General features: G+C 34.4%; 1 protein-coding gene across 1 annotated transcript; it reads right to left on the reverse strand.

The window, feature by feature from the left end:
- Positions 1-15,921: 15,921 nt before the first annotated feature.
- LOC136026823 (ankyrin-1-like) lies at positions 15,922-17,907 on the reverse strand. Its single transcript, XM_065703526.1, has one exon. It carries the CDS (start codon positions 17,905-17,907, stop codon positions 15,922-15,924), a length of 1,986 nt encoding a protein of 661 aa, XP_065559598.1.
- Positions 17,908-26,749: the final 8,842 nt, after the last annotated feature.

Here is a 26,749-nt window from a genome sequence, read left to right on the forward strand (position 1 = left end):
TTGCTATATAGGGGGAATCGGAAAAACCAGGTCTGTTATTGTCCATTTTTTTTTTTTTGGCTCTATTCTTAGGAGTTATGGGCTATTGTAGTTTTTAATAAAGGGTATGATCGTATCTTACTAGATTGTTTGCTATCCAAGGCTACGGCTACAAGACATGTAGCCGTAAAAAATTCCTCTTTGACTAAGTTTTATGCTGTCATCAAAGTGTGTTGGTCCGTATTTTATCAGCTTTCAAATTGAGGCTTGACAGAAAAAAAAATTTGAATGTCAAGCCAATATATTTTCCTTGTTGTTCAATCCAGGAGATGGTCTATTTTCTATATGGAGTTTTTATACTAAGTGGTTCTTATAGTGTACTTCTTGTTTTAACCTGACTTTATTTCTAGGAGTTATGTGTTATTATAGTTTTTACTAAGGGACAAAATGGTCTCTAACTAGGTTGTTAGCTACTGCTGTAACTCAGATTGTTAGCTATTGCTGCAACCTGGATATTGCATTTACTTTTACACCATATGGTTACAACCTGAGATTATGATCGTCACTAGAAAAATACCAAAAATTAAAATTCTTTGTTATTCAAGCTAGGAGACGGTAAGTTTGCTATATAGGGGGAATCAGAAAAAATATGTCCGTTATTGTCCAATTTTTTTTTCTTTGGCTTTATTCTTAGGAGTTATGGGCTATTGTAGTTTTTAATAAAGGGTATGATCGTATCTTACAAGATTGTTTCCTATCCCCCAAACTGAGGGAGGGAGTGAGGAAGTGGAACATTTTCAAACAAAATAAACAAAATAGAAACAAACAAAATAGATTTCACGTCGGCCCTCTCGGAACATATCTTTAATTTTCCAAATCATTTTATTTGGTTTGAAAATGTTTCTTTGATTTCTAGGGACCAAGGTTTAAAGCAAATTATCAGGGAAACAATCGAAATTAAAAAAATTCTATTCAAGAATAATTCCATAAACAGAGAGTAAATATCAAATCACCTAAGAGCTATGACTTCTGTCCACGTAATATGTCAGATAATTCTAATGAACCGGAACCGAAAAGGTCAAAGAGATTTGCCTCTGCTGTTGCATTGAAAAAAATAAGAGCAATAAACTATATGTAATTAGTTTATTAGGTATAAATTTTGTTTATTTTTATTCATGTCTTTTAGTTTTACAGCTGATGATGAACACTGTATATGTGTTCGAAATATCCAGTTAAATAATTTTATATCTATTCACTGTCAATAAAAAGGTATCATCCCTATTTTGAACTGTTTTACTTTCAAAAAGACTAAAATATGAATATTCGTATTCGTATATATATATGATATACTTACTCGCTAGAATATGATATACTAGAAATATTTATATATATTTTTTTTTTAATATTTTGTCTAGGGCCATTTAAATTTACTCTACAATAGAAAAGACACATCTCCCTTTAAAAGGTATAAAAAAGCGCCAACCAAATATCTTGAGTAAGTTAGCTTCTATTACAAACAGTCTAAGAAATATTTGTCCAATTTTACAAAAGAACGATGTTTCGCTGAGGCTCAAAAAATAATTTTTAAGGTATAGAATGCTCTTAAAGCACAAATACAATAATTTGTTTTCACTCAATGTGCTGCTGACTTAAATAAATTTCGTTACTCTTTGAAATGATGATGTCTGGTGTAGGATGACTTCTGGTCACGTAGCTTTATCTGGTTACACTTTCGTTGAACCATGTCATAGTTCAACGAAAGTGTCCTTGATCAAACCATAAAGTTTTTCAAACTCATCGTCTATAATTATGTCAAAATTATCTACAAATTCTCATGATACGTCTGACAGTTTTGACCTAAGTTTCAAAAGCTACAAATGGTTTAGAATGACTGATATTCAAGACATCAAACTTATAGCATACAGGAAAATGGTCTGATATATCCGAAATAAATGTAGTAGCATTTGAAGAAGAAAGGAAAATATGTTATTAATTAAAATTATTAATTACGGCAATATTTTAAGAAGAGAGGAAAATATGTCATTAATTAAAATGGTAGACGACTCATTGATACGTTGATATCAAAATAAAAGGCAATAAACCAAAAGAAGATTAAAATCAATCGCCATCTTAAGTTTTTATCCAATAAGTTAATATTAAAATCACACATAAAAACAGTATCAAAATTCAGACTATGCACTTTTTCCAATGCATCCGTAAGAATATCATGGAAAGAACTAAAGAGTCCATTAGGGGGGGGGGGGTAAATCTCTGCAAATAGAATGGTTTTCTGATGAATTAGCTATTTAATAAAAAACAAGCCAAATAGTTCTTCAAAATTAACAGAAAGATCTTTATGAACCGAATATGTGCAACCATTAGCAATGTAAAAAGTAAGACTCCCACTGAATCATTAAGATCATTGAAAAATATTTCCCATAACTCGATTACTTTAGGGGATGAATGTGACTCAAGCAGAAGAAATTTAAATTCATCACTAGATGAACAAAAGCCCTGAATATTTAATTATGTAACTGAGAACTCACTGGTCCCAACTTGGTCTTCAAACAATCCACTTCTGTATTTAGTAAAATTTTTATCAAAAACCCCTAAGTAAACAACTTGCCGCAATATCCCACTTTCGTCATTTAATACCTCATCTAAATCTAACAGTTCATATTCCAAAAGCTCAGGACGACCCAGGACCGAAATACCACCAGTATGATAGGATGCATAAAATGTATTATTACAAGTCAGTTCAATAAAGTGCTCACTTTTGTCTGATAACGCGCCATGATAGCTTGGATATAATCGTGGATTCAGTATCAGGGAAGGATATGCCTACAAATTTCAATACAAAAACAAAAGGAAAAGGACACGAAAAAAAATAGGATTAGTGCATAAAAATTGTCAAGAACATCTTAGTGAAGACAAACAAAATGAAACCAATTGAAGAAGTAAAACGTTAAGAAAGGTAAATCATTTTACTAACAAAATAACGTAACACATGAAAAAAAGACAAAAAAGTATATAAATTGAATTATCATACGCAGTCTATAATAGACCTGATTTTTGGTTCAGAAGGGTCTCCAGGCAACTTAGCAAGAATGTGGCCTCGATCTGACCACATATTTATAAAGCCCTGTGTGTCCCTTACAAGATTTATGATGACACGAAGATGTATGGTAGGAGCTTCTGAAACGCAGATACCAGTTTTTACTAGTTTGGATTTACTCTTGTATATTTTGTAAGCCAAATCTTGACTTGACATTTTTTTTTAAGAACCGGAGGATATTTTTTTTTAAGAACCGCAGAATATTTCAACGTTGTTTAAAATAGCATGAGACATCATGGAGACTCCAATAAATAATAGTTAGTTCTTTCTCTAGTTCATTATTTATCAATTCATTAAAATTCATCAGCCAAATGCGAAGCTCTTCCTCAAACGCCAAGGGTAATTCTGAAAAATAAGAAAAAATGACGTATTTTTAACTTACGAAGGAGTGATCGGATCTTCATGAAACTTCATATTTAGAAGGATCTCGTAACTCATATCTCTTATTTTAAATCTCAACCGGATCCAGCGTAATTGGAGGGGGGCAGTTGAGGGGAACCAGAAATCTTAGAAAATACTTAAGAGGTGAGATCAGGATGAAACTGGATGGGAAGAATCAAAACCTGTCTAAGATACGTTACTGACATAACTGGACCGGATCTGCTCTCTTTGGTGGAGTTGGGGGGGGGGGTAATTTTGAAAATTGAGGCATTTATAACTTACGAAAGGGTGACCGGATCTTAATCAAATTTGATATTTAGAAGGATCTTGCGCTTTAAAGCTCTAATTTTAAATTCCGACCAGATCCTGTGACATTCGGGGGAGTTGGAGGGGGAAACCGGAATTCTTGTAAAACGTGAAAATTGGGGTATTTTTATTTTACGAACAGGTGATCGGATCGTAATGAAATTTGATATTTAGAAGGAATTCATGTCTCAGAGCTCTTATTTCAAATCTCGACCAGATCTTTTGACATTGGGGGGAGTTGGAGGGGGAAATATTGGAAAAACACTTGGAGTGTAGGAATCGGGATGAAGCTTGGTGGATAGAATAAACAAATGTCCTTGATACTTGATTGACTGAACCATACTGGATTCACTCTCTTTGGGGGAGTTGAAGGGAGGGGTTCAGTGATTTGGCGAGTTTGGTGCTTCTGGACGTGCTTAGACGATGAAAATTGGTAGGCGTGTCAGGGAGCTGCACAATTTGACTTGATAAAGTCGTTTTCCCAGATTCGACCATCTGGAGGGCAAAAGGGAGAGGAAAAATTAGAAAAAATTAGGTATTTATAACTTACGAGTGGGTGATCGGATCTTAATGAATTTTGATATTTAGGAGGACTTTGTGACTCAGAGCTCTTATTTTAAATCTTGGCCGGCATTAAGCCTCTTATTTTCCTTTTTAAACCAATCTATTGATTCATAGAATTTTGCTAGAGTTCATACCATATGATCTCTTGGCTCTTAGCTCTTCTCGCCTCGTCACAAGTGCCATATGAGCTCTTAGCTCTTGTTTTTATTTAATTTCTGAAAGTTTTTGAATTAATGCATGTTTGGTTTTGGCTCTCCGCACATAAATTATTAAAATGAAATTTGTATATTAATTCTTTTTTTGGCTAAATGGCTTTCTCTTAGTTTTGATCAGACGATTTTGAGAAATAAGGGGTGGAGAAGGAGGCCTAGTTGCCCTCCAATATTTCGGTTGCTTAAAAAGGCAACTAGAACTTTTAATTTTTAACGAACGTTTTTATTAGTAAAAATTATACGTAACTTATAAATTAGCAACTTACGTAACAAACTTTCATAATCTTATATTTTTATTATGTATACAAGGGGGTTTGTATCCTCGTTAATACCTCGCTCTTTACACTAAATCTTAAGTTTTGTCCTAATTCTTTAAGAATGACCCCTGAATCAGAAAGGCCGTAGAATAAATAGTTGAAATTACTAAAAATACTTTAGCATAAAGAGCGATGTATTTATCTCCTCCTAAATACCTTGCTCTTTATGCTAAAGTATTTTTAGAACCCCTCATATGCGTTATAATCTCTGTTCGTTTTAAGTTTCAATGCTACTCCTTCCTTTAATTTGAAAAAAGTTTTCATGTTTATTTGTCATTGTTTTCTAATTGTAATGCTAGAAAATCATGCGCCCTTTTCCTTGAATTTTTCTTCCCCCATGACAGATTCCTCCAAGGAAAGATCCTCCAACATAGCCCCCTCCCCTCAGCCCCACCCCCCAAACAAAATAAAATCCCCCTGAAAACGTCTGTACACTTCCCAATAACCATTACTATATGTAAACACTGGTCAAAGGTTGTAACTTGCAGCCCCTCCCCCAGGGATTGTAGGGGAATAAATCATCCCCAAATACATAGTTATTATGGTTTTCGACTATGTTGAACAAAATGGCTATCTCAAAATTTTGATCCGTTGACATTGGGAAAAAAATGAGCGTGAGAGGGGGCCTAGATGCCCTCCAATTTTTTTGGTCACTTAAAAAGGGCACTAGAACTTTTCATTTCCGTTAGAATGAGCCATCTTGCGACATTCTAGGACCACTTGGTCGATACGATGACCCCTGGAAAAAAAAAAAAAAACACCCGTGATTTGTCTTCTGGAAAAAAATTCAAAATTCCACATTTTTGTAGATAGGAGCTTCTACAGTAGGGTTCTCTGATACGCTGAATCTGATGGTGTGATTTTCGTTCAGATTATATGACTTTTAGGGGGTGTTTTCCCCTATTTTCTTAAATAAGGCAAATTTTCTCAGGCTCGTAACTTTTAATGGGTAAGACTAAACTTGATGAAACTTATATATTTAAAATCAGCATTAAAATGCGATTCTTTTGGTGTAGCTATTGATATCAAAATTCAATTTTTTAGAGTTTTCGTTAGTCTTGAGCCGGGTCACTCCTTACTACATGTCGTTACCACGAACTGTTTGAAACATGCTTTGTTAAAAAAGTTTGTAAATTAATTTCTGTTGGTTTTATTGACATTGCCTTTTCCATGGAAATAAAAATAGTTTTTATCATTTTGCTTTTTTATATAAGAATTCATATTTTGGCTTGCTTTTGTTGGACAAAACTTTTTTAACAGTTTTTAATCCTTCCACAAATAGTATTGTGCCTCCTCAAATAGCATTTTAGTTTGTACATCCTCAATTGGACCAGGAAAATAAAACTTAATACCATTCCCAATATTCTATTTATGCTGTTTGACTACCTGAATACGCTTGCATTTTTTTGATTTGTTGAAATGGTTAGAGTAAAAGTAGTTATAGCAGTAGCCCTGAAAGTTTCAACTTAATATGCCCTGTCGTTCTGGTGATTTTGCTGAGTTGTCTTATTGCAACCATACACATAGTGCCTTTTTATTCGGTTTTTAAGCAATATTCGTTTTTTAAAAGCAAAATGGGCAAATTGGATAACTAGAGAGGATACCCAATATCCCTAGAGACATAGCTACTGGACCATTCAGTTATGCTGAAACTTGTTTTGTCGAAAAAGTTTTTGAATTTTTTCTGAATAAAATGGCTGCCTCAAAATTTTGACTGAACTCTTTTGGAAAATCAGGTGGCTTGGGAGGATGGTTGCTTGTACTCGAATCATTTTGAATATTAAAAAGGACGCTAGACCTTTTAATTTCCGATCGAATCTCCTCCTTTAAAAGTTTCAATGATATTGCTAGCTATAATAGAGTGGCGCAACCAATGACATTGCTTATATGTCCTTTTGAAAACCTAGTTACATATATTTTTTTTCGTTTAATTGAAACCACCTCTCTAAAAGTTCCCTAAAAGTATTACCGTAATATCATTAGCGCCATTAGTTACAGTAACTGTGGTAGTAGTATTAATGGTGTATGCATACCACCCTCCGGCTAGTTCAAAATTCGCCACAGCTTACCCTTATAGGTTCTGTCTAATAATGTAAGCTGCTCTTGAGATATTGCTTTGTCACCTATTTTGAGAATCTACATACTACATAGTTCGACTTGATTTAGTTTACTATTCGACTAAATATTCCTTCAATGCTTCACCTTAATACCTTTAGCTTGCGTAGTAGTAACAGTTGTAGAAGTAGTTGTAGCATTAGTAGCAGTATGTGCATAGCACCTTTGGTTTCTTCATGACACGATGAAAGTTTCTGTTTAACACCATCAGCTACTCCTCAAGCGTTGCTGAAAAATCCTTTTGACAACCTGTGTGGACTTGTTGTGTTCCAATTTAGTTTAATACAGTTTCAGTTTTTTCGCCTTAATGCCTTTAACTTTGGTATCAGTTGTAGTAGTATTAAGAGAAGTATTAGCAGTAGAATTAATAGTTTTAGCCTCAGCTTTAGTGGCAGTAGTAGGGGTAGAAGTAATAATAATAGTATTAATTCGAGTAGAAGCAGTAATAATAGGATACAAATATTTTCTTTTAGCAGTTTCAACATCCCCCACAACAAGCCCTGTAAGTCTTAACATCACTCATCAATCTGTTCCTAAGGTATTGCTGATACGCCTTTGTTACAACCTGAATACAGATAACGTGTTGCGATTCAGTACACCCCCTCCTCCCAAACAAAAACAAATCACCTTACAACCAGGCATGGTGTAATAGTAGTTACAGTAGTAGTGCTAGAGTTAATAGCAGTGTTATTGACACGTAATACCGTTAGGACTAGTAGCAGCAGCAGCAGTATTAACGTATTTTGTTTTGGTCAGTTGAACCTTCCTCTCATCAAGTCCTGAAAGTTTCAACTTGATACAATTACCCGTTGCTACGATATTTCTGATATCCTTTTGAAAATTCATATATACATGTACTTCTTGAAACTTTCATCTTAATGCTCATAGCCTTATGATGGCAGTTGTAGCAATAGAAGTAGTTTGCAAATCTTGCCGTTTTGGTCAATTGATCATCTTTTTGGTCAATTGATCGATACATTGGTCAGTCGATATGGGGGCCAGTGTTATTATCGGATATTGGAAAAAGATATCGGATATTGACTGATTTGTATGTGTATTTTATCCAAAATATAGCACCAGATTTCCCCCTTTTTTGTCCAGTCCATGGGGGTGGAGCCCCCAGCTAAGTCTGATCATGGCGGTCAGATCAACAGAGGTGAGACAAATGAAGTCAAAGCATGTTTGTAGTGAATTCTTGTCAATTCACTCCTGGTGCAGCAATGTTTGAAATGTATGGTGAGCTCAAGAACGTATAACTTCTACCAAAACAGCTAAATAAAATAAACCATAGATTTCTTTTTAATTGGTTGTTCACTGGCGTGGGTGAAAGATCCAAGATTCTAATGATTAAAACCATAATATCTAGTCAGGGGCGCAGCCTCTGGGGGGGAGGGTGTGCTGTAAGGTAGCGAGGGGGGAAGCTCCAAGGAAAACTTTCCTATTTACTTTGAAAATTTAGCAAATGTGTCTATATTTGTTGCCATGCTTTTCAATTGAAATTGAATAGTTGTGGGCATCAAGTCATGGCTAATTGTAGAAAAAACCAAGAGAGATAGTTCAATTGAGTGAGAGGAAATTAAAATTGAATAGTTGTGAGCATCAAGTCATCGATAATTGTAGAAAAAGCCAAGACAGATAGTCCAATTGAGTGAGAGGCAATTTTGGCATAAATCCCCCCTTATTAGGATTGTATAAAAATGACATTAGTTCATTTGTTAATAAATATGTCTATCTATTATCCATTCATGCGTCATTCCTTGGGCAGTAGACCTAAGGTAGATAGTCATAAAGCTAAGATAGTCATAGAACCTATAGTTTTCTAAGTGTTTGGTTAAATGGCACGGGTAAACGGCGGAAGTAAGTGTGTAAGTCTCTTATTGGACCAATACTTGTTTGTTATATTTTAGCAAGTCACGCCTGCCTAGAGTCTCAGGCAGATTGACAAAGAATTTAAAATTGACATAGGATCATTAGATTTTGTCAACGTATTCTTCAAATTTCTGCTCCAAACTTAAAACCCTAGCTGCACCCCCTGTATCCAGTGTGCCTAGCATGGGTTTTGTGTGTCATATCCACTTAAAGATTTCACGGTACTTGTTAACTAAGCGAAACATACTTAAGAATAAAAATACTTGGACAAGTGACAGAATAGATGAAAAATATGTAATATGGGCTATATATTTGCAGATCAGGGGTGGGGGTGAAGCATTTAAACAGTATGAAATTAGAAAACAATTTTTACTTCATAATATGCATAATAATTTGGTCAACTAATTTTGCATGCAGACCCGCTACAACCCCCCTCCCAACAATTTGTAGATATATAACCCAAATTACGTATTTTTCATCTATTCTGTCACTTGTCTTTGTGGCTATGAAACCGGTTTTCTCTTATCTAACCTAGGCGTAATTCTTGAGTGTGTTTCTTTTAATTAACAAGTAGGCTACCGTTTTTACTTTAATATGTGAACGAATACGATTCAAATTCCCGTTATTGATTTTTGAGTTTCAAATAATCGAGTTCAATAATATATCTTACACTTCTTTCTTTCAGATTTTCATGTATTTGTGTTCATCTGACTACTAAATATATCTACCAAATATTTCCTCGTGATTAATTTTTTCAATGATAAGATTGTCACCACTAAGATAGTAAAAAAGCATTCAAAAAGCAGGATTCAAATGTTTTTTTTTTTTTTATTACGTCTCAACGAGCAATCTGGCAGTTTTGTGTTGCAGTTGCCTGTTTTCTAAATTCTGCTGTGTTCTACCTGCATAAGATTTACCATAAGACTATAAAATTTTGTATACCCCTTTTGTGTGTTTCTTGGAGCCTTGTCTTTTTCATTATTTAACAAAGAGCTTATAGCTTGTCCTAATTTAGATGCTGTTTTTATATTATGTTTTTTGCAAAAACGATGACTCTGGTCAAACATTTTCAGATCAATTGCTGGCATTTGGAAACGGAAAGCTCCCAGTAGTGGGAAAGCCAAAAATGTTGTATATTCGCAATTTTTACGTAGTTTGAAACACGTATATAAATCTATCTATATTCACAGGTGGGACACAGGGACACAACTACAATGGCGCGTAACTAATATGGCGCGTAACGACTTATGTGCGCGGTGGGGCTTGGGGGGCGCGAAGCGCCCCACCAACTAGGTGTTGGGGTGGCGCAAAGCGCCACCCCAACAGCTAGTATATATATATATATATATATATATATATATATATATATATATATATATATATATATATATATATATATATATATCTATATTCACAGGAGGGATACAGGGACACAACTACAATGGCGCGTAACTAATATGGCGCGTAACGACTTACGCGCGCGGGGGGCTTGGGGGACCCCAACAGCTAGTATGGTATAAATCCTGGTTGCAATATCCAGGTTGCAGTTGTAGCTAACAATGTAGTAAGAGACTATCATTTCCCTTAGTAAAACTACACTAAAACATAACTCCTAGAAATAGTCAGGCCAAAGCAAGAAGTACACTATAAAAACCGCTTTGCATGAAACGTCTATTAAAACATATCTCCTAGAAATAGTCATGTCAAAGCAAGAAGTACACAATAAAAACTGCTTTGAATGAAACGTCTATATCGGAAACTGACCATGACCTGGCTTAAACAACAAGTAAAATATATTGGCTATATTCAAGAAAAGTTTTTTTCTGTCAAGCCTCACTTTGAAAGCTGATAATAGAAAAGATTACGGACAGACACCTTGACTTTTTGATGACAGCATACAACTTTGTCCAAGAGGAACTTTTTTTTACAGCTACATGTCTTCTACAAAAAGTTGTTAATCATCTCAATTAATCAAAATACAAATATCAACCGTTGCTAGAGCATTTAATACAAAGATATAATATAGAACAAGCAGCTTCTATGAATTTGTTTTCAATGCTGTACAACCTTGCAATTAAAGACTAACATATTGACATCAATATGCCGTCATACATTAGTTACAAAAGTTACACCTGTTGGTTAAGTTAGGTAAGGTTACATTGTACCAGCAACTGCTGGTTAGGTTATATTTTGTAAGGTGTGGTCGTACCTAATGTTGTTGGCTTAGCTGTACCCATAGCTTTTGGTTGGTTTAAGTAAGTTTAGGTTGCTCCTGTAGTTGTAGGCTTACTTTTATCTGCAGCTGTTGGGTATGTTAAGTTGTACCTGTAGCAGTAGCCACAGCTTTGCACGCAGCTGTTGATAGGCTCAGCTTAGGTAAGTTTACGTTGTGCCTGCGGCTACTCGTTAGGGGTGGTAACGTTAGGTTGCACTTGCAGCTGATTGATTAGTTGTTGCTGCGGCTGTTAGCTTAGTGATACTCACAGCTACTGACTTAGTTTTACCAGTGTTTGGCTTAGTTGCACCTACATCTGTGGGATTAGTTGCACTAGTTGTTGCCTTAGTTGTCTTATTTACAATGTTTTTGTATTGATTACCTGTTGATATTGTCTTAGTCTTATTGCTTGTTGTCCTATGTGGCACTATGTGTTGTTTTACTTGTCTTATTTGTAACGTTGCTGTATTGATAAAGTAACAATTTTGCGGCTGTAATTTCCGCCTTGTATGTTCTCTCGTTCTATATTTCGTCTTAGTTTTTCGTTATTTTTTGTCTATTGTTGCATTCGTGTTGGTGCGCTGGATTCGGGATCCCTTGTCTGAGAGGACGCGGGTTCAAATCCCAGTGTACCCAATTCTTCGGTTTGGGACGGGGGTCAGTGGCGTGACTTTGTAAGCTTAGCCAGAGTCGACCCAGCTCTAAATGGGTACCTGAAGAAATCAGGGGAAGGTAAACAGGAAGGGTATGCGAAAGCACAGGATGGTTGGCCCCCAGCCCTCCGTTGCACTTCCTGGCTGAAGGGCCAAGAAATTGAGATCAACACCGCCGGTACGGACTGTAAAGTCTAATGCCTTATCCTTTACCTTTACCTTTTATTGTTGCATTGGAGTTACATCCACACATGTTAGCTTAGTTGTATTTCCATCTGTTGGCTTTATTTAACCTGTAGATATTGTCTTAATTGTTTTATGGGCATGTAGTTTTTTAGGTTATTTAAGACTAGGTTAAGCTAAGGAAGAATAAGTTAGGTTAGGATGAAGCTGTGTGGATGGGTAGGCTAGGCTTAGGTTTGTTTAAGTAAACTAGGTAAGGTTATGCTAGGTTAAATTAAGTTAGATTCAGTTAAGTTAATTAAAGTGTCAAGGTGTTGGTTCGTATTGTTTCCAATTATCAACCTTCAAATTGAGGCTTGACAGAAAAAAAAAATTTCTTGAATGTCAAGCCAATATATTTTCCTTGTTGTTCAACCCATGAGATGGTCAGTTTTCTATATAGAGTTTTCATACAAAGTGGTTCTTATAGTGTACTTCTTGTTTTAACCTGACTTTATTTCTAGGAATTATTTGTTATTGTAGTTTTTACTAGGGGACACAATGGTCCCTTACTAGGTTGTTAGCTACCGCTGTAACTCAGATTGTTAGCTATCGCTACAGCCTGGATATTGCATTTACTTTTACGCCATATGGTTACAACCTGAGATTATGATCGTCACTAGAAAAATACCAAAAATGAAAATTATTTGTTGTTCATGCTAGGAGACGGTAAGTTTGCTATATAGGGGGAATCGGAAAAACCAGGTCTGTTATTGTCCATTTTTTTTTTTTTGGCTCTATTCTTAGGAGTTATGGGCTATTGTAGTTTTTAATAAAGGGTATGATCGTATCTTACTAGATTGTTTGCTATCCAAGGCTACGGCTACAAGACATGTAGCCGTAAAAAATTCCTCTTTGACTAAGTTTTATGCTGTCATCAAAGTGTGTTGGTCCGTATTTTATCAGCTTTCAAATTGAGGCTTGACAGAAAAAAAAATTTGAATGTCAAGCCAATATATTTTCCTTGTTGTTCAATCCAGGAGATGGTCTATTTTCTATATGGAGTTTTTATACTAAGTGGTTCTTATAGTGTACTTCTTGTTTTAACCTGACTTTATTTCTAGGAGTTATGTGTTATTATAGTTTTTACTAAGGGACAAAATGGTCTCTAACTAGGTTGTTAGCTACTGCTGTAACTCAGATTGTTAGCTATTGCTGCAACCTGGATATTGCATTTACTTTTACACCATATGGTTACAACCTGAGATTATGATCGTCACTAGAAAAATACCAAAAATTAAAATTCTTTGTTATTCAAGCTAGGAGACGGTAAGTTTGCTATATAGGGGGAATCAGAAAAAATATGTCCGTTATTGTCCAATTTTTTTTTCTTTGGCTTTATTCTTAGGAGTTATGGGCTATTGTAGTTTTTAATAAAGGGTATGATCGTATCTTACAAGATTGTTTCCTATCCCCCAAACTGAGGGAGGGAGTGAGGAAGTGGAACATTTTCAAACAAAATAAACAAAATAGAAACAAACAAAATAGATTTCACGTCGGCCCTCTCGGAACATATCTTTAATTTTCCAAATCATTTTATTTGGTTTGAAAATGTTTCTTTGATTTCTAGGGACCAAGGTTTAAAGCAAATTATCAGGGAAACAATCGAAATTAAAAAAATTCTATTCAAGAATAATTCCATAAACAGAGAGTAAATATCAAATCACCTAAGAGCTATGACTTCTGTCCACGTAATATGTCAGATAATTCTAATGAACCGGAACCGAAAAGGTCAAAGAGATTTGCCTCTGCTGTTGCATTGAAAAAAATAAGAGCAATAAACTATATGTAATTAGTTTATTAGGTATAAATTTTGTTTATTTTTATTCATGTCTTTTAGTTTTACAGCTGATGATGAACACTGTATATGTGTTCGAAATATCCAGTTAAATAATTTTATATCTATTCACTGTCAATAAAAAGGTATCATCCCTATTTTGAACTGTTTTACTTTCAAAAAGACTAAAATATGAATATTCGTATTCGTATATATATATGATATACTTACTCGCTAGAATATGATATACTAGAAATATTTATATATATTTTTTTTTTAATATTTTGTCTAGGGCCATTTAAATTTACTCTACAATAGAAAAGACACATCTCCCTTTAAAAGGTATAAAAAAGCGCCAACCAAATATCTTGAGTAAGTTAGCTTCTATTACAAACAGTCTAAGAAATATTTGTCCAATTTTACAAAAGAACGATGTTTCGCTGAGGCTCAAAAAATAATTTTTAAGGTATAGAATGCTCTTAAAGCACAAATACAATAATTTGTTTTCACTCAATGTGCTGCTGACTTAAATAAATTTCGTTACTCTTTGAAATGATGATGTCTGGTGTAGGATGACTTCTGGTCACGTAGCTTTATCTGGTTACACTTTCGTTGAACCATGTCATAGTTCAACGAAAGTGTCCTTGATCAAACCATAAAGTTTTTCAAACTCATCGTCTATAATTATGTCAAAATTATCTACAAATTCTCATGATACGTCTGACAGTTTTGACCTAAGTTTCAAAAGCTACAAATGGTTTAGAATGACTGATATTCAAGACATCAAACTTATAGCATACAGGAAAATGGTCTGATATATCCGAAATAAATGTAGTAGCATTTGAAGAAGAAAGGAAAATATGTTATTAATTAAAATTATTAATTACGGCAATATTTTAAGAAGAGAGGAAAATATGTCATTAATTAAAATGGTAGACGACTCATTGATACGTTGATATCAAAATAAAAGGCAATAAACCAAAAGAAGATTAAAATCAATCGCCATCTTAAGTTTTTATCCAATAAGTTAATATTAAAATCACACATAAAAACAGTATCAAAATTCAGACTATGCACTTTTTCCAATGCATCCGTAAGAATATCATGGAAAGAACTAAAGAGTCCATTAGGGGGGGGGGGTAAATCTCTGCAAATAGAATGGTTTTCTGATGAATTAGCTATTTAATAAAAAACAAGCCAAATAGTTCTTCAAAATTAACAGAAAGATCTTTATGAACCGAATATGTGCAACCATTAGCAATGTAAAAAGTAAGACTCCCACTGAATCATTAAGATCATTGAAAAATATTTCCCATAACTCGATTACTTTAGGGGATGAATGTGACTCAAGCAGAAGAAATTTAAATTCATCACTAGATGAACAAAAGCCCTGAATATTTAATTATGTAACTGAGAACTCACTGGTCCCAACTTGGTCTTCAAACAATCCACTTCTGTATTTAGTAAAATTTTTATCAAAAACCCCTAAGTAAACAACTTGCCGCAATATCCCACTTTCGTCATTTAATACCTCATCTAAATCTAACAGTTCATATTCCAAAAGCTCAGGACGACCCAGGACCGAAATACCACCAGTATGATAGGATGCATAAAATGTATTATTACAAGTCAGTTCAATAAAGTGCTCACTTTTGTCTGATAACGCGCCATGATAGCTTGGATATAATCGTGGATTCAGTATCAGGGAAGGATATGCCTACAAATTTCAATACAAAAACAAAAGGAAAAGGACACGAAAAAAAATAGGATTAGTGCATAAAAATTGTCAAGAACATCTTAGTGAAGACAAACAAAATGAAACCAATTGAAGAAGTAAAACGTTAAGAAAGGTAAATCATTTTACTAACAAAATAACGTAACACATGAAAAAAAGACAAAAAAGTATATAAATTGAATTATCATACGCAGTCTATAATAGACCTGATTTTTGGTTCAGAAGGGTCTCCAGGCAACTTAGCAAGAATGTGGCCTCGATCTGACCACATATTTATAAAGCCCTGTGTGTCCCTTACAAGATTTATGATGACACGAAGATGTATGGTAGGAGCTTCTGAAACGCAGATACCAGTTTTTACTAGTTTGGATTTACTCTTGTATATTTTGTAAGCCAAATCTTGACTTGACATTTTTTTTTAAGAACCGGAGGATATTTTTTTTTAAGAACCGCAGAATATTTCAACGTTGTTTAAAATAGCATGAGACATCATGGAGACTCCAATAAATAATAGTTAGTTCTTTCTCTAGTTCATTATTTATCAATTCATTAAAATTCATCAGCCAAATGCGAAGCTCTTCCTCAAACGCCAAGTAGCTTCTCAAACACTCTGGTATGTTAAACCGACCAACAGAGTAATATAATTTGGTTTGGCATATGTAATTTACAATAGTAAATCGGCATAGTGATTTCAGTGTATGAGAGTGGTTAAAGACAAATTTGAAGAGAATTGAAAAAACAATCATAGAAACTGCTCTTTTTTGTAGAAGACGTGCAGCTGTAACAAAGTCCTTCCTGGACAAAGCTGTTACTAATGATTTCAAATTATCTGAAGTCAAAACAGAAAATACTTCCCCAATAAAATCTTCTTTTTTATCAAAAAACCAGACAAATAGAAAGATCGGGAATTGTAATTTTCTACTATTCTCCCAATTATCCAACTTGAAATTGAGGTTTACTCCCTTTTCTAAAGAGAAATTAGTCACAGATATATCCCCTTCTTTTGCGGCCCAATGTAAAGGGATATAACTTCCATTGTCTAAAAAGTCTATATGTGCACCCTTTGAAAGTAGAAACTGAAAAATTTCTAGTTCACCTGCCGCAGCAGCATAGTGTATAGGTGAGGGAGTGAAACTACCACTGTCTAAGCTGTATATCTGTGCACCCTTTGAAACAAGTAACTGACACATGTCTAGTTTACCTCTTACAGCAGCATAATGTAAAGGTGTTAATTTTTGTCCGTTTTCGTCAGACTTTAAATTAAGATTTGCTCCCTTTTCTAAAAGATAATAAGCCACAGATACTTGCCCTCTTTTCGCAGCCCAGTGTAAAGGAGTAAGCCTTCTATCATCAATGGCGTCTATGTGTGCACCCTTTGAAACAAGTAACTGGCAAATGTCTAGTGTACCTTCTGCAGAAGCGAGGTGTAAAGGTGTTGTTCCGTTATACAGCTTAGCCCCAAAATTTGGGCTTGCTCCCTTTTCTAAAAGATAATCAGCCACAGATATATGTCCATTTTTTGCAGCCCAGTGTAAGGGAGTGAAGTTATTATTGTCTAATATATCTATGTGTGCACCCTTGGAAAAAAGTAACTGACAAATATCTAGTTTACCTGCTGCAGCAGCGAGGTGTATAGGTATTGATATTTTTCCGTCATGCCCCAAATTTGGGTTTGCTCCCTTTTCTAAAAGATAATCAGCCAAAGATATATGCCCATTTCGTAGGGCCAAATGTAAGGGAGTGAAGTTATTATTGTCTAATATGTCTATATGTACACCCTTGGAACAAAGTAACTGACAAATATCTAGTTTACCTGCTGCAGCAGCGAAGTGTAAAGGTGTTCTTCCTTTATACAGTTTAGCCCTCAAACTTGGGTTTGCTCCCTTTTCTAAAAGATAATCGGTCACAGACATATGACCATTTTTTGCAGCCCAATGTAAAGGAGTGAAGTTATTATTGTCTAATATGTCTATATGTACACCCTTGAAACAAAGTAACTGACAAATATCTAGTTTTCCTGCTGCAGCAGCGAAGTGTAAAGGTGTTCTTCCGTTATACAGCCTAGCCCCCAAACTTGGGTTTGCTCCCTTTTCTAAAAGATAATCGGTCACAGCCATATGACCATTTCTTGCAGCCCAATGTAGAGGGGTGTATTGTTTATAGTCTAATGAATCTATTTGTGCACCCTTTGAAAAAAGTAACTGACAAATATCTAGTAAACCTTTTTCAGCAGCAAAGTGTAAAGGCATTTTTCTGCGATCTTTTTTTTTAATTTTTTCAAGCAATTGACGTAGTTTATCTTTTGCAACAGCATCTCTCTTCATTTGCTTGAAGAAGTCTTTAAGCTTTTTCCAACAGCTTATTTTTTCGTCTGGTCTGCATTTAATTTCCTGCTTACTTTGATTTTTGGAAAGACTCTCTTTTTTTGGTTCCTTAGGTTTTGACATCTTATCACTTGAGATGACAATGTTTAAATTTCTACCTACAAAATGTTTGTCGAGTTGATTAAATGGAACAAAACTTATTTAAAAATTTTCAGATCTGTTTCTAGCTTGAATAAGAAATTATTATTCTTATGACACCATGAACATTTTTGCAATTTGCATAATAAGTTTAATGATTCTGAACCGAAAACTAAAATAAATATAAATAGATTATTTTTGTTCTATTGAAATATATAAGGATACTAAAGAGATACGCACTTATGGAATTAAGCCAAAAAAGTAAAATTTCTACCCTTGCAATCACATGTCAAGCTGATGAAATCTAGCAAGAAATAAAACCAATTTGAAAATTGTAAGTTTTTTTTCTAGTAACGTCATAATGTTAGGTTCTAACCATATATGGCGTAAAATAAACAAAATATTCCAGTTTGGAGGATAGCATACAATCTAGTAAGATACGATCATACCCTTTATTAAAAACTACAATATCCCATAACTTCTAAGAATAGAGCCAAAAAAAAAAATGGACAATAACAGACCTGTTTTTTCTAATTCCCCCTATACAGCAAACTTACCGTCTCCTAGCATGAACAACAAAGAATTTTCATTTTTGGTATTTTTCTAGTGACGATCATAATCTCAGGTTGTAACAATATGGCGTAAAAGTAAATGCAATATCCAGGTTGCAGTGATAGCTAACAATCTGAGTTACAGCGGTAGCTAACAACCTAGTAAGGGACCATTGTGTCCCCTAGTAAAAACTACAATAACAAATAATTCCTAGAAATAAAGTCAGGTTAAAACAAGAAGTACACTATAAGAACCACTTTGTATGAAAACTCTATATAGAAAACTGACCATCTCATGGGTTGAACAACAAGGAAAATATATTGGTTTGACATTCAAGAAATTTTTTTTTTCCTGTCAAGCCACAATTTGAAGGTTGATAATTGGAAACAATACGGAACAACACCTTGACACTTTGATGACGGCATACAGATTTAGTGCGCCTGTTCAAAACAGCAATCGATTTGATGCCTACTGATACGTATAAAAATATTATTTCCGCTGACAAAACGCCTACTGGCGAATATGTGCGTAGATACAATGATCCAACTATCGACGAAGTGGTACTTGTTATGGTGGGTGATAAGTTTTCATCTCGAGAAATTATTCTTCATTAGCAAAACCCTCAGTTGGTAAGAATTGCTGAAACTCATCGATGCTACGATGCCTTACAATATCCTATCATTTTTTGGGATGGAGCCAATGGCTATCACTTTAATAATATATTGATAGATCCGTCCGCTAACAAACAAGCGGAGAAGAATTGCATTGCAATGAATTATTATTCCTATAGACTAATGATTCGTCACAATGAAGATAATTATATTTTAAAATGCCGTCAATTGTTTCACCAATACATCGTTGATATGTACGCAAAGATTGAATCAGAATATTTGCTATTTATCCGTCTGAATCAGACCAAGCTCCGCTCTGAACAATACATTCATTTGCGAGATACAGTTGTAAATGACAGTAATACCAGTAACGTTGGAAGATTAACGATTTTACCTTCGTCATATGCTGGCAGTCCCTGTCATATGCATGAATATGCTCAAGATGCTATTGCGTATATTCGTCTCTATGGTCGTCCAGATTTATTTATTACATTTACATGTAATCAATCTTGGGACGAGATACAGCAGCTTTTACTTCAAGGACAATCGGTGGTTCATAGACATGACATTACGGCCCGTGTCTTCCGGCAAAAGTTGAAATCACTGATAAACTACATAGTAAAACTTAAAGTGTTTGGGTCAGTGCGATGCTGGATGTACTCAGTGGAATGGCAAAAACCAGGATTGCCACACATAAATTGATGATGTTATTTCTGCTGAAATACCTGATGAAAATATCGATAAGGGCTTATATGATATTGTGGTAATTGTGGTAAAGAAATATGATACATGGACCTTGTCTTGCACTGAATGAAAGATCACTATGCATGGCCAAAGGAAGGTGCACAAAGCTATATTCTCGACTTTTAGTACCCAACACAGTTACCGGCAATGATGGTTACCCACTATATAGAAGAAGATCTACTGAAGATGGGGGTAAGACAGCAATACTAAAGAAGCATAACGGTACCACCATCGAAGTAGATAACCACTGGGTTGTTCCATATTCACCTTTATTATCAAAAATATTTAATGCACAAATAAACATTGAATACAGTAACTCCGTAAAGGCAATCAAATACATATGTAAATGCGTCAACAAAGGCAGCGGCATGGCAGTTTTTGGCTTGCAATTCGAAATCAGTGATATTGATGAAATTGTACAATATCAGGCTGGAAGATACATAAGCAGTAATGAAGCTGTTTGGTGAATTCTTTAATTTCCACGAAGTTCCGCTGTTGTTCACTTAGCGGTACATTTACAGAATGGTGAACGTGTTTATATTTTGGAATCCAACGTGCAACAAAGAGCCCTGAATACACCAGATACAACTTTAACTGCCTTCTCTTCGTTATGTCAAAATGATTCTCTTGCAAAAAAAAACTGCTGTATACTGAAGTGCCTTCGTATTGCACACGGAATGCTAAAAATAAATCATTTCAACATCGGAAACAGGGTAAGTCAGTCGACGGCCAACCCACCATCTTCAAAGATACCATGATAGGAAGACTCTACACCATTCACCCCAATCAACCTGAATACTTCTTTCTCCGCCTTCTTTTGCTAAATGTACCCGGTCCGACGTCCTTTGAGTATTTGAGAATTGTAAACGGTACTATACATGACACTTACCGTAGCGCATGCCAAGCTTTGAATTTATTGGAAAATGACCAACACTAGGATAACTGCATCAATGATGCGTGAGATGTGTCAACTCCAAGTCAAATCCGTACATTGTTTGAAATCATACTAACAACTTGCTCTCCTTCAGCTCCTACAGAGTTATGGGAGAAATATAAATAGAAAATGGCCGAGGATATACTCTATCGAAAACAGTTAGAGACGTCAGATATGACTTTTGATTTTACATCAGAAATTTATAATTACACATTAGTTATTATTGACGATTTGTGCGTATGTATGGCAAACAAACCTTATCGTAATGCTGCTGTTTTGACATGCGTAGAATTAGATCGTGAACAAAGTTACAACACGAATGATATATTGTCGTAAGTACAAAATAATATTTCTAAGTTAACGTCTGAGCAAAAAGGGATTTATGATAAGATAATGCGTTGTGTAGATAACAACGTCGGAGAATTTTTTTTTGGATGCCCCAGGAAGTACTGGTAAAATGTTTGTGATAAAATTGATTCTGGCATCAATTCGATCAAAAAATGACATAGCGTTAGCAATTGCGTCGTCCGTAATAGCTGCAACGTTATTGCCTGGTGGAAGAACTGCTCATTCCGCTTTGAAATTTTCTCTGAATTTGCATTCTACAGAAACTTTCACGTCTCATATTTCCAAATCATCTGGGATGGTTAAAGTATTGCTGCAGTGCAAACTTATTATTTGGGACGAGTGAACAATGGCAGACAAAAACCACTCGAGGCTCTGGAGCGATCATTGCGAGATTTGCGAGGAAATTCAAAACCCTTTGGCAGCACATTAATATTGCTTGGAGGAGATTTCAGGCAAACAATACCTATAATACCTAAATTAACCCCTTTGGACGAAATGAATGCTTGCCTGAAAAATTATAATTTATGTGCACACGTAAAGACATTAAAATTAACTATAAATATGCGTGTTCGATTGCAAAACGGTGACTCTGGTGAAATATACAAGCTGTTGGTGTGACGCGAAGCGCCACAGCAACAGCTAGTTCTCTATGAATTAAGATCTAATAGTGATTTTGCTAGTTGTTTCAGTTCTTCTTGCAACAAATCTTTTATGCTTGAACTTAATTGACTTGACTTTATTAGACAAGAAACTATTTACATACATAAATCTTATACAAAGGAGACAAGGAGGCAACTCGTTTTGTCTCCTTTAACAATAGAGAGAGAAAAAAGAAGAAGGAATTACACCTCAATAGCTAACACGGGGTACATAAAAAGAGAGAGAGAGAGAGAGAGAGAGAGAGAGAGAGAGAGAGAGAGAGAGAGAGAGAGAGAGAGAGAGAGAGAGAGAGAGAGAGAGAGAGAGAGAGAGAGAGAGAGAGAGAGAGAAGAAGCGGAAAAAAATTGACTCGTAGACACGGATAGGACTTTAAGCTAATTTATAAATAGATCCCTTTACATTCAGTCCCCACTACTATAGGCAGAAAGAACTATCTCATTCAATTTCTTTTTGTATGTATAAAGTGATGGTGACTCATTTATTAAATCAAGTAGTTTATATTTATTGGCAATCTCAGGAAGTTGATATCTTAAACTTAGTCTTGATCTCTCATTTTTAATAAAAGGAAAAAGAAACTTATTCCTTGCTCATGATAAATGGCTATGTTTATTTTCAACCAAGAGTTTCATTTTATTGAAAAAATTATCACTACGTTGGATTTCGAAAAATCATCTGCCTATATTAAGGTGAAAAATTTGTTGTAAATGAAGAATAGCAAGAAATAAAAATTATGTTTTAGTTTCAGATAATTCTTTTGTCTTCCTAGGGTGTGTTAAAAAAAGGTCCAGGATTCTTATTGCCTTGTTTTGGACAATATGGAGTCATTCGTAAATATGAATGGAATATCAGCATCCAAACGGTCGGGCAATATTGAAAATAGCATTCCACTAATGAAAAATATAATTTTTCAATATTTGGTAAGGAAACAAGAACTTTACTCTATGCAAACAGCCGAGATTCCTGGACACTGTTTTCTCGAGTTTATTAATATGCGCCTTGAAAGACAGAGTTGAGTCAATGTAGATACCTAAATATCTAAATACATCCACTCTTTTTATGGACGAAGCTCCAATACTAATAGTTTTAAATAGCACACGCTTCACTGCTTTCGAACTTATCCCAAAAATCACAAATTCCGACTTCTCTAGGTTAGGTATTAGTTGATTAGCATAAAACCAAGAATTTACATTAAAAGCAACAGTTTCGAGGGCCATTTGTAGGTCCTCCTCGTTGCCAGCCTTCAAACTAATTGCTGTGTCGTCTGCAAACAGTATTGGTAATTCATTGTCCGAAGACATGTATTTTGGAAGGTCATTTATGTATATAAAAAAAGTAACGGCCCCAATACAAACCCTTGTGGAACCCTTATATTTTCTAAAGGAAAAATCTGAGATGATTTCTCACCAAATTGGACTATAAAATTTCTTTCTAATAAATAAGATCTCACTAAATCAAGAGCTATTCCACGAATTCCTGCATTTTCCAATTTATCAAAAAGAATTGTATGTTCTATTGTACCAAAAGCTTTATTAATGTCAAAAAATATAGTTGCCGCCAAGTAACTATCATCCATAGCACCTGATAAGTAATTATATAAAGCAGCTTCTGCTTGCTCTGTTGACTTACATCACCAGAAACCAAACTGATTGGGAGAAAAAAAAATTATTCTTTACCAGAAATGAAGTAAATCTATACTTTATTATTTTTCCAAAAACTTTATAAATAGGTGATAAAATAGCAATAGGCCTGTAATTATTTGGATTATTCTTATCGCCTTTATTAAACAAAGGTAAAACCTTAGCTACTTTAAGACAAACTGGAAAAAGACTATTTTTCATGCAAGAATTAAAAATAAATAAAAGTGGCTGACTAAGTACTTCAGCTAATTCTTTAAATAGAGAAGTCGACATACCGTCACATCCTATCGAAAATCTGTTTTTCAAACTAGTAACAGCTTTTTGAAATTCCAAGAACTGAATAGGGTACATAAAAATAGTCTTATCTAATTTATTTGGAATATATTTTCTATTTTTTATAGGTAATAATAGTATTATATATTTACTGGTTCAGTTGAGTGTAAATAATTAATAGAAAAGGTTTGATTTAATTATTTGCATTTTTCTGTTTCTCTTTCTTGTTACTTTTTTCCTCTCTGTATTTTTCCCTTATCTCGTATTATGAATCTTGATATATATATATATATATATATATATATATATATATATATATATATATATATATATATATATATATAATATATATATATATATATATATATATATATATATATATATATATATATATATATATATATATATATATATATATATATATATATTATATATATATATATAAATATATATATATATATATATATATATATATATATATATATATATATATATATATATATATATATATATATATATATATATATATATATATATATATATATATATATATATATATATATATATATATATATATATATATATATATATATATATATATATATATATATCAAACAGTTCATGGTAACGAACTGTAGTAAGGAGCGATCTGGCTCAATAGTAACCAAATCTCTAAAAAAACAGAATTTTGATACCAGTAGTTACATGAAAAAAATTGTATTTTAATGCTGATTTTAAATATATTTAATTTCATCAAGTTTAGTATTACCAATCAAAAGTTACCTGCCTGAGAAAATTTACCTTATTTCAGAAAATAGGGGAAACACTTTCTTAAAGTAATTTAATCATAACAAAAATTACGCCATAAGATTAAGCTTATCAGAGAACACTACTATAGAATTTTCATGCTCCTATCTAGCAGAATGTAGAATTTTGTATTTTTTGTCAGAAGACAGATCACGGATGTGTGTTTATTTGTTAGTTTGTTTTGTTTTTTTCCCAGGGGTGATCGTGTCGATCCATTGGTCCTAGAAAATTACCAGATGGCTTATTCTAACGGAAAAAAGTTCGTAGTGCCGTTTTTAAGTGACTAAAAATTAGAGTGCACCAAGGCCCCTCCCACGCTAATTTTTTCACAAAGTCATCGTATCAAAATTCTGAGACAGCCATTTTATTCAGCATAGTCGAAAAACCTTATAACTGTATCTTTGGGGAACCACTTGCTCCCCCACAGTCCCCGTGGGAGGGGCTACAAACTACGAACTTTGACCAGTGCTTACATATAGTAATGGTTATTGTAAGCAAGTAATTAAGACGGCAGTAGACCCTTAAGGTCCAAACCGGCGGTGCTGATCACTGTTCATGACACTTCAGCCATGAAGTATAATGGAATGTTGGGGGCCAAACATCCCAACCACTCAGTCAGGACGTCGGAATGGTTATTGGGAAGTGTACAGACATTTTCAGAGGGATTTTTTAGTTGGTAGGGGGGTGAGGGGAGGTGTTATATGGCGAGAAATTTCCGTGGAGGAATTGGTCATGGGGGAATAAAATTTCTATGAATGGGGCACAGGATTTTCCAGCATTATTAAAAAAAAAATAATGACAAATTATATATGAAAAAGTAAAAAAAAAACATGGATGATTATAAATACTGTTGTTAAGCCTTGTCTGAAAGAATATTGGTAAAGAAGAAGAAATAAAGCGGGAATTTACATCGTATTTTGCTTCAATTGGTCGTTTGACTGCTAATTCTGTATAAGAATCAAGATCTAATAGTGATTTTACTAGTTATTTGGGTTCATCTTGCCACGCATCTTTTGTGCTTGAACAAGTAATTGAAACAGAGGTTTTTCAGATAGTTCCCTAATTTAAAGGGATCATCTTCTTCAATAACTGATTCTGTACCTAATCGAGTATTCAAGTCTATTTATCCAGTGATAGTGACTCCGCCAAAAAAATTAATTAATAGGTCGTTTGAATGTGAAGTTTTTTCCTCAGGGCTTTAAAATCCGCGCGTATATTCTTCATCCGCAAAGATGGTAGTAATAGTGATCCTTCAAATTAACGGCCTATTTCCCTTCATTTTAAATTTCCAAAGATTTTTGAAAAACGATTCCTTTCTCGTTTGCTAGATTTCTTTGCAGCGAATTTTTTTTTCATGACCACCAGTTTGGTTTTCGTCAAAAGCATTCTGCTGAATAGGTTTGTATTGGGCTTCTCAATTTTGTGAATAATACTTAGACTTGAAGAAAACGCCAGGAGGAATTTTTTCGGATGCAAGAAAAGCCTTTCACAGTTTGTCCCATGATGTTTTCCTTGCACAATGTTTTCATTTTAGTTTTGGGGGAGAAGGAATAGAATGGTTGCAATCTTATCTTCATGGCCGGGTTATTTCTTTTGATCCTTGGGCTGATATTAAGGCCGTAGTAGACTTTGGAATTTCACAAGAGTCTATCCTTGATCCGTTGCTTTGCATTGTATATGCAAATGACTTACATTGGGGTATAAGAGAAGCTCCAAGCTCCTTTTTTGCAATATATGTCACCAGATGAGTTGGAGTATCCCAATTTAATATATGTTGAACAAAATGTTGATTTATTTGTATTTGCTGATGATAGTACACTTGTTTGTCCAGAGCGGGATCAAAATAATTCAGTAACAAAGTTTCAAATACTGGTGGACAGAGCTAACAGGTGGTTTGAAGCACATTATTTTGCACCAATTGTTTCCAAGTCTCCAATAAATTCAGAGCTTGGCATGCACTACGGTAAGTGTCATGTATAGTACCGTTTACAGTTCTCAAATACTCAAAGGATGTCGGACCGGGTACATTCACCAAAAGCAGGCGTAGAAAGAAGCATTCATGTTGATTGGGGTGACCGGTGTAGAGTCTTCCTATCGTGGTATCTTTGAAGATGGTAGGTTGGCCGTCGACTGACTTACCCTGCTTTCGACGTCCAAATACTTTATTTTTAGTTTTCCACGTGTAATACGAAGGCACTTCAGTATACAGCAGTTTTTTTGCAAAGAATCATTTTTGCAAAGCGAAAAAAAAGCTGTTAATT

The sequence above is a fragment of the Artemia franciscana genome, chromosome 5, assembly GCF_032884065.1.
Source record: "Artemia franciscana chromosome 5, ASM3288406v1, whole genome shotgun sequence".
In the NCBI taxonomy this organism is placed as follows: domain Eukaryota; kingdom Metazoa; phylum Arthropoda; class Branchiopoda; order Anostraca; family Artemiidae; genus Artemia; species Artemia franciscana.

What these genes read in the sequence shown, in the direction of transcription:
- LOC136026823 (XM_065703526.1), bottom strand. Translation starts at nt 17,907, where the DNA reads ATGTCAAAACCTAAGGAACCAAAAAAAGAGAGTCTTTCCAAAAATCAA.